General features: G+C 44.7%; 1 protein-coding gene across 1 annotated transcript in view; it reads right to left on the minus strand.

Annotated features, from left to right (window-relative positions):
• Window positions 1–10,000, minus strand: part of LOC112070207 (epithelial discoidin domain-containing receptor 1) — a 32,201-nt gene that overhangs the window by 8,696 nt on the left and 13,505 nt on the right. The window contains 2 exon segments of the mRNA XM_070438873.1: window positions 2,231–2,374; window positions 2,587–2,836. Of these exon segments, the coding sequence (XP_070294974.1) occupies window positions 2,231–2,374; window positions 2,587–2,836 (394 nt within the window).

The following is a 10,000-nucleotide window of genomic DNA, read 5'->3' on the forward strand; positions in this document are numbered from 1 at the left end:
TTGTTTATCCATCTCTCTCTCAGGCGTATGGGGAGGGTGTCGACCCTATGACACGGGCTCTGCTCTTCCTGCTCCTCCGGTGGCTCCTCCGCTACCCTCCTCCTCCTGTCTTCCCTCCTCTGTCAGCCCCGCCCTCAACCACAACTTCACTAGCGTTCCTCAGGTGAGTCACCTCTCCTTCACCATTGTACCTCTCGTCATCCCCTGTTCGTCTTATCCCCCTCTCTTCCATTCATCCCCCTTTGTCCGACGTCCTCTCATCCCTCACCCTTTTCCCACCTTTCCCATTTTCACCCCTCCTCCATTCCTATTCCTCTCTCATTTCCCCTCTCTCACCGTCCTCTCCTCTCTCCTCCTCCCTCTTGCCCCTTGACCCACCAGTTGTGATGGTGGGCATGCAGTGGTCTAAGTCGTGTGTTTAAAGCAGTTTAAAAACATGCAATGCCAAAAAGACAGGGTATAGAAGTAACACACCAGTGCTGGATATCAATGTAGAAAGGCGCATGTGTGAGCCGCCTCCTCCTCTGTCCATCATGCTGTGTTTAAAGCCCCTGGCCTCAGTCCAACCTCACACAACAGCCGTCTACACTGCAGCTTTGGTCTGGCAACATGGTGTCTACACTGCAGCTTTGTCTGGCAACATGGTCATCTACACTGCAAGCTTTGTCTGGCAACATGGTCGTCTACGCTGCAGCTTTGTCTGGCAACATGGTCGTCTACACTGCAGCTTTGTCTGGCAACAAATGGTCGTCTACACTGCAGCTTTGTCTGGGACATGGTCGTCTACACTGCAGCTTTGTCTGGAACATGGTCGTCTACACTGCAGCTTTGTTGGCACATGTCGTTCTACACTGCAGCTTTGTCTGGCAACATGGTCGTTCTACACTGCAGCTTTGTCTGGCAACATGGTCGCTTCTACACTGCAGCTTTGTTCTGCAACATGGTCTTCTACACTGCAGCTTTGTCTGGCAACTAGGTCGTCTACCTGCAGCTTTGTCTGGCAACAATGGTCGTCTACACTGCAGTTGTTGCACACTGGTCGTCTACACTGCAGCTTTGTCTGGCAACATCTGTTCTACACTGCAGCTTTGTCTGGCAACATGGTCGTCTACACTGCAGCTTTGTCTGGCAACATGGTCATCTACACTGCAGCTTTGTCTGGCAACATGGTTGTCTACCCTGCAGCTTTCTCTGGCAACATGGTTGTCTACACTGCAGCTTTGTCTGGCAACATGGTCGTCTACACTGCAGCTTTGTCTGGCACATGGTCGTCTACACTGCAGCTTTGTCTGGAAACATGGTCATCTACACTGAGCTTGTCTGGCAACATGGTCGTCTACACTGCAGCTTGTGTCTGCAACATGGTCGTTACACTGCAGCTTTGTCTGGCAACAATGATCGTCTCACTGCAGCTTTGTCTGGCAACATGCGTCTACACTGCAGGCTTTGTCTGGCAACATGGTCGTCTACACGCAGCTGTCTGGCAACATGATCGGTCTACACTGCAGCTTTTGTGCTGGCAACATGTCGTCTACACTGCAGCTTTGTCTGGCAACATGGTCGTCTACATCGCAGCTTTGTCTGGCAACATGGTCGTCTCACTGCAGCTTTGTCTGGCAACATGGTCGTCTACACTGCAGCTTAGTCTGGCAACATGATCGTCTACACTGCAGCTTTGTCTGGCAACATGGTCCATCTACACTGCAGCTTTTGTCTGACAACATGGTCGTCTGCACTGCGACCATGTTGCCAGACAAAGCTGCAGTGTAGACGACCATGTTGCCAGACAAAGCTGCAGTGTAGACGGCTGTTGTGTGAGGTTGGACTGAGGCCAGGGGCTTTAACACAGCATGATGGACAGAGGAGGAGGCGGCTCACACATGGCTCCTTTCTACATTGATATCCAGCACTGGTGTGGTTACTTCTTATACCCTGTCTTTTTTGGCATTGCATGTTTTAAACTGCTTTAAACACACGACTTAGACCACTGCATGCCCACACTCATCACAACTGGTGGGTCAAGGGGCAAGAGGGAGGAGGAGAGAGGAGAGGAGGTGAGAGGGGAAATGAGAGAGGAATAGGAATGGAGGAGGGGTGAAAATGGGAAAGGTGGGAAAAGGGTGAGGGATGAGAGGAGCGTCGGACAAAAGGGGGATGAATGGAAGAGAGGGGGATGAGACGAACAGGGGGATGACAGAGAGGTACAAGTGGTGAAGGAGAGGTGACTCACCTGAGGGAACGCTAGTGAAGTTGTGGTTGAGGGCGGGGCTGACAGAGGAGGGGAAGACAGGAGGAGGAGGAGTAGCGGAGGAGACCGGAGGAGCAGGAAGAGCAGAGCCCGTGTCCATAGGGTCGACACCCTCCCCATACGGCTCTGAGAGAGAGATGGGGATAAACAAGAATAGGATGATCAACTTCCTAAGATAATCAGAGATAACCATGAATCCCACAGAGTAGAAGGGGAGAGAGACACTGAGAATCAGAGAGAAAAGGAGAGATAACGTTAAAATGACAGAGATAATGAGAAAAGGAGAGAAGAGGAGTGAGAATGAAAGGCAGTGAAAGAGAGCAATACCCTGAACGTACCGGAGTAGAAGGAGATCTCAGAGATGAGCATCCATCGGTCTGCGAAGGAAAACTGGCAGCGTAAGATCTGGGCGGGGCGACCCCCCAGGGGCAGGGAGATGGGGCGTGAGGAGGGGTCCTTCAGGTCCTCCAGGGGTACAGCCAGGGAGAGGGGGGGCGAGGACCAGGGGAGTAAGAGGCCAGGTTTAAACTGACACTCTACCTTACTGAACACCCTCACACCCTGGGTGTGACGGTTGTTACTGTGGACCTGGATGGGGGAGGGGGAGGGGAGGAAGAGAAAGGAAGGGAATAAAGAGTTAATAAGATAATGAACATTTAACAATGAGAAGGGCTTATCAAGAAAAACTTCCAAACGGACTAATTCAAGGCAGAAAGGAGTTGGAGCACGCAACAGAGATGTATTTATTTTAGCTCACTTTAATCCATTGTACAGGATGCGAACAGGTGACTGACGATTTAACGTCAAGCTGACGTCTTCCTCAGAGTGAACTGACCATTGCACTTAGCTCCTTAATTTATAGCTATGTGGCCATTGGATCACAACAATGTATAATGATATTAATGAATGCTTTCAAGATAACATGGCCAATTATAGCAAAAATCACTACTTAATAATAGTAAATAGTTGTGATCTCGTTATCAATCAGGCCTGGTAAATATACAGAAGTGTAGTTTGGGTGTCTGTGATCGGGATGAGACAGAGTCCCCAAACCAAGACTAACAACATTATAGAAGGATACGGTAAAAGAATCTAGTACGCCTGAGCCCTCTTTCTTTGAGTTGATGTATGATGTCACCTCTCTTTTGGTGACACTGGACACTGTTCTCGTGGCTACAAAGCACATGGGAGGAGGTGAGCCATGTGGCTTCGATGCAGTGGGTGCATAAATGATAGTCCGTGTTTTAACTATGCTCCAACTTCTTGTTACCTTCGAATTAGTCCTTTTGGAAGTTTTTCTCCACTTTGATTTTTGTCATTTGTGTGGCACCCTCCTTTCCTTTGTTTTGCGAAGCGATAGGCCACCTGATCTGATTTAAAAAAAATTAGTAACACTAAAACCCTGCAGTTATAATGCATCGTTTAGCTTGTTATGAACATGGTACTACCTCCCTTATATAGGAACATCACATTACACTGAGGTACTAGGGGAAATAACAAAAACTCTGCATTAAAGAGAAATGGTCCAATGTGCAAATATCTTTTTAAGTTGGAGGGGGGGGGGGCTTTCAATTAAAAACATTAAATTAAAAACAGGATTTTAAATCCTGTTGACTCTTGATTGTTTTGAAAATGTTGTGAGCCATGGCTATAATATGCAAATGAGTGAAAGTGGAAGTGATTAGTGAAAGTATGAAGGAAGAGGAAAGAGAGAAAGAAGAAAAGGAAAGAGAGAGGGGTGAGGTGAGAATAAGAGAGGGGGAAGAAAGGAGAGGTTGATTGATTTGAGAAAATACATCTTTACAGCCCACACAGAGGGACACGGCAGGAGAAAAGAGGATAGTCCCATGACTATTCACTGCTACCTAGTGAGAGAGAGAGGATGAGAAGAGAGAGAGAGAGAGAGAGAGAGAGAGATGAAGGAGAGGAGAGGAGAGAGAGACGGAGAGAGACGAGAGAGAGAGAGAGAGAGAGAGAGAGAGAGAGAGAGAGAGAGAGAGAGAGAGAGAGGAGCGAGGTGATTTAGATAGGGTGAGGTAGATAGGGGTGGAGTAGATAGAGGGTGAGGTAGATGGAGTGAGTAGATAGGGGGTGAGGTAGATAGGGGGTGAGGTAGATAGGGGTTCTAGGGGAAGAGGGATAGGAAGAATAGATAAGGATAGAGGGTGAGGTAGATAGAGGGTGAGGTAGATAGGGGGTGAGGTAGATAGGGGGTGGGTAGATAGGGGTTCTAGGGGGAAGAGGGATAGAGAGAAATGAGAAAGGATAGAGGGTGAGGTAGATAGGGGTGAGTAGTAGGGTGAGGTAGCATAGGTGAGTGTGATAGGGGGTGAGGTAGATAGGGGTGGTGAGGAGATAGGGTTTAGGGGAGAGAGGGAATAGAGAGAATAGAAAGGATAGAGGGTGAGGTAGATAGAGGGTGAGGTGATAGAGGTGAGGTAGATAGGGGGTGAGGTAGATAGGGGGTGAGTTAGATGGGGGGTGAGTTAGATAGGCGGTTTATAGGGGGAAGAGGGAATGAGAGAAATAGAAAGGATAGAGGATGAGGTAGATAGGGGGTGAGGTAGATAGGGGTGAGGTAGATAGGGGGTGAGGTAGATCGGGGTTGTGAGTTTTAGATAGGGGTTATAGGGGAAAGGGGAATAGAGAGAAATAGAAAGGATAAGGGGTGAGTAGATAGGGGTGAGTAGATAGAGTGTGAGGTTAGATAGGGGGGTGAGGTTAGATAGGGGTGAGGTAGATAGGGGGTTCTATGGGGGAAGAGGGAATCAGAGAGAAATAGAAAGGATAGAGGGTGAGGTAGATAGGGGGTGAGGTAGATAGGGGTTATAGGGGGAAAGGCGGGGAATAGAATAGCCAGGAAGAGAGAGAGAGAGAGAGAGGGGGGGAATACAGAGAGGAAAAGAAGGGGAAGAGGGAGAGTGATAGGGCATCTGGGGGGAAAGAAAAGGTGAAGGAGATAGGGATCTAGAGGGAGAAATGTTTCCTCTAATGGGGCAGGAAGGGCTGGTATAAAGAGTCGACTGACAGGTTAGTCATTAACCTGACACTTGCTGTAGGGCCAACCTCTAACTAAAACCTCATGTGGATCTGTGTAATACAAACACACACACCCCTAACACACACGCACGCACGCACGCACAAACTCCTGGAACACAACACTGAGGTTAACATGTAACTGATTGTAATATGGAATGGGCCTAAGTCAACAAAGCAAAGCCTGCTGGGTAATCTGTCCTGCACAAGCCTGGCTAGAAAACATACATTATGTTCTTGTTATTTCTAGCTTAGTGTGATGGTTTGAGGATGCTTTGCTGCCTCAGGACCTGGATGACTTGCCTTAATAGAAGTAACCATGAATTCTGCTCTGTATCAAAGAATTCTAAAGGAGAATGTCAGGCCATCCGTGTGAGTTGAAGAGGAAGCACAGCTGGGTCATGCAGCAAGACAATGATCCAAAACACACAATCAAGTCTACATGTAAATGGCTAAAAAGCAACACATTTGAAGTTCTGGAATGTCCTAGTCAAAGTCCAGACCTAACCCYGATTGAGATGTTGTGGCGGGACTGTCACACAAATGTCACTGAGTTAAAGCAGTTCTGCATGGAAGGTGGGACAAAATTTCCCCACAGCGACGTGAGAGACTGATCAACAACTACAGGAAGCATTTGGTTGCTGTCATTACAGGTAAAGGTGGCACAACCGGTTACTGAGTGTAAGGGGCAATTACTTTTTCACACAGGGAAATTGGGTGATGCATTTGTTTATGAAATAAATGAAATAAGTATGTAATTGTTGTGGGAGGCCCCGGTGAACAACTGAGCAAGAGGACAAGTACATTAGAGTATCTAGTTTGAGAAACAGATGCCTCACAAGTCCCCAACTGGCAGCTTCATTAAATAGCACCCGCAAAACACCAGTCTCAACATCAACAGTGAAGAGGCGACTCCGGGATGCTGGCCTTCTAGTCAGAGTTCCTCTGTCCAGTGTCTGTGTTCTTTTGCCCATCTTAATATTTAATTCTTATTGGCCAGTCTGAGACATGGCTTTTTCTTTGCAACTTTTCCTAGAAGGCCAGAATCCCGGAGTCGCCTCTTCGCTGTTGACGTTGAGACTGGTGTTTTGCGGGTACTATTTAATGAAGCTGCCAGTTGAGGACTTGTGAGGAGTCTGTTTCTCAAACTACAGTCGTGGCCAAAAGTTTTGAGAATGACACAAATATACATTTTCACAAAGTCTGCTGCCTCAGTTTGTATGATGGCAATTTGCATATACTCCAGAATGTTATGAAGAGTGATCAGATGAATTGCAATTAATTGCAAAGTCCCTCTTTACCATGCCAAATTAACTGAATCCCCCAAAAAGATTTCCACTGCATTCAGCCCTGCCACAAAAGGACCAGCTGACATCATGTCAGTGATTCTCTCATTAACACAGGTGTGAGTGTTGACGAGGACAAGGCTGGAGATCACTCTGTCATGCTGATTGAGTTCGAATAAACAGACTGGAAGCTTCAAAAGGAGGTGGGGCATGGAATCATTGTTCTTCCTCTTCATGGTTACCTGCAAAAACACGTTGCCATCATCATTGCTTTGCACAAAAAGGGCTTCACAGGCAAGGATATTGCTGCCAGTAAGATTGCATGTAAATCAAAACATTTATCGGATCATCAAGAACTTCAAGGAGAGCGGTTCAATTGGTGAAAGAAGGCTTCAGGGCGCCCAAGAAAGTCCAGCAAGCGCCGGACCGTCTCCTAAAGTTGATTCAGCTGCCGGATCGGGGCACCAAACAGTACAGAGCTTGCTCAGGAATGGCAGCAGGCAGGTGTGAGTGCATCTGCACGCACAGTGAGGTGAAGACTTTTGGAGGATGGCCTGTGTCAAGAAAGGCAGCAAAGAAGCTACTTCTCTCCAGGAAAAACAATCAGGACAGACTAATATTCTGCAAAAGGTACAGGGATTGGACTGCTGAGGACTGGGGTAAAGTCATTTTCTCTGATGAATCCCCTTTCCGATTGTTTGGGGCATCCGGAAAAAGCTTGTCCGGAGAAGACAAGGTGAGAGCTACCATCAGTCCTGTGTCATGCCAACATAAAGCATCCTGAGACCATTCATGTGTGGGTTGCTTCTCAGCCAAGGGAGTGGCTCACTCACAATTTGCCTAAGAACACAGCCATGAATAAAGAATGTACCAACACATCCTCCGAGAGCAACTTCTCCCAACCATCCAGGAACATGTTTGGTGACGAACAATGCTTTCCAGCATGCTGGAGCACCTTCCATAAGGCAAAATGATAACTAAGTGGCTCGGGAACAAAACATCGATATTTGGGGTCCATGGCCAGGAAACTCCCCAGACCTTAAGCCCATTGAGAACTTGTGGTCAATCCTCAAGAGGCAGGTGGACAAACAAAAACCCACAAATTCTGGACAAACTCCAAGCATTGATTATCAAGAATGGGCTTGCCATCAGTCAGGATGTGGCCAAGAAGGTAATTGACAGCATGCCAGGGCAGATTGCAGAGGTCTTGAAAAGAAGGGTCAACATTGCAAATATGACTCTTGGCATCAACTTCATGTAATTGTCAATAAAAGCCTTTACACTTATAAAAATGCTTGTAATTATACTTCAGTATTCATAGTAACATCTGACAAAAAATATCTAAAGACACTGAAGCAGCAAACTTTGTGGAAATTAATATTGTGTCATTCTCAAAACTTTTGGCCATGACTGTACATTAACAGTGAGAGTTACACTACTAAGCCCCCTGTAGCCTGGCCCGTCCATGAAGCAGCCATACGCTCAGTGAGTTAGAGCTAGCCCTATCCCTTATCACAGAACCCTCCCCTCCACCTTCTCACTCACATGTTCTCCCCCAGAGGACAGTACAGTACTAGATAAAATGGTACAGTACTAGAAATACAGTACAGTACTAGATAATACGGTACAGTACTAGTAAATACGGTACAGTACTAGATAATACAGACAGTACTAGATAATACAGTACAGTACTAGATAAACGTACAGTACAGTACTAGATAGTACAGTAAGTACTAGATAATACAGGACTGTACTAGATAATACGGTACAGTACTATAAATACAGTACAGTACAGTACTAGATAATACAGTACAGTACAGTACTAGATAATACAGTACAGTACTCGAAATACAGTACAGTACAGTACTAGATAAACAGTACAGTACTCGATAATACAGTACAGTACAGTACTAGATAATAACGACAGACTAGATAATACGTACAGTACTATATATACAGTACAGTACAGTACTAGATAATACCATACATACTAGAAATACGGTACAGTACAGTACTAGATAATACAGGACAGTACTAGATAATACAGTACAGTACTATATAATACAGTACAGTACTAGATAATACATACAGTACTATATAATACAGTACAGTACAGTACTAGATAATACAGTACAGAACTAGATAATACAGTTCAGTACTAGATAATTCAGTACAGTACAAGGATAATACAGTACAATACTAGATAATACGGTACAGTACAGTACTAGATAATACAGTACTGAACTAGATAATTCAGTACAGTACAGTACTAGATAATACAGTACAGTACTAATAATACGGTACAGTACTATATAATACAGTACAGTACAGTACTAGATAATACAGTACAGAACTAGATAATACAGTTCAGTACAGTACAGTACAGAAACTAGATAATACAGTTAAGTAAGTACAGTACAGTACTAGAAATACAGTACAGTACTAGATAATACAGTACAGTACTAATAATTCAGTACAGTACAAGTACAGTACTAGATAATACTACAGTACAGTACTAGATAATACAGTACATACTAGATATACAGTACAGTACTAATAATACAGTTCAGTACAGTACTAGAAAATACAGTACAGAACTAGATAATACAGTTCAGTTACAGTACAGAACTAGATAATACAGTTCAGTTAGACAGTACAGTACAGTACTAGATAATACATTACAGTACTAGAATACAGTTATACAGTACTAATAATACAGTAGAAGTACTAGATAATACATTCAGTACAGTACAGTACAGTACTAGATAATACAGTACAGACTAGAATAATACGGTACAGTACTAGATAATACAGTACAGTACTAGATAATACAGTACAGTACAGTACAGTACTAGATAATACTCAACTACTCTCAACTATTCTAAGGACAGTTTTATTGCTTCTTTAATCAGCACTACAGTTTTCAGCTGTGCTAACATAATTGTAAAAGGGTTTTCTAATCATCAATTAGCCTTTTAAAATTATAAACTTGGATTAGCTAACACAACGTGCCATTGGAACACAGGAGTGATGGTTGCTGATAATGGGTCTCTGTAAGCCTATGTAGATATTCCATAAAAGATCTGCCGTTTCCAGCTACAACTGTCATTTACAACATTAACAATGTCTACACTGTATTTCTGATCAATTTGATGTTATTTTAATGGACAAAAAATCAGCTTTTCTTTCAAAAACAAGGACATTTCTAAGTGACCCCAAGTTTTGAACGGTAGTGTATATATAGAGATAGATAGACAGGGAGGCAGAGAGAGAGATCTAGGTAACGGAACACGTTCCTCTCCTGCGAGAGCGTCCTAGAACCAGGTTAGAGAACATATCTCCCTTTCGGGAACGCAGACTTGTCAGGTTCGGGTTCCTGCAGTTATTTATGTGAACTGTGTGCTATTCCCTTCAGGTGTGTGTTTGCTGA

The sequence above is a fragment of the Salvelinus sp. IW2-2015 genome, unplaced genomic scaffold (genome assembly GCF_002910315.2).
Source record: "Salvelinus sp. IW2-2015 unplaced genomic scaffold, ASM291031v2 Un_scaffold1255, whole genome shotgun sequence".
Taxonomy (NCBI): Eukaryota; Metazoa; Chordata; class Actinopteri; order Salmoniformes; family Salmonidae; genus Salvelinus; species Salvelinus sp. IW2-2015.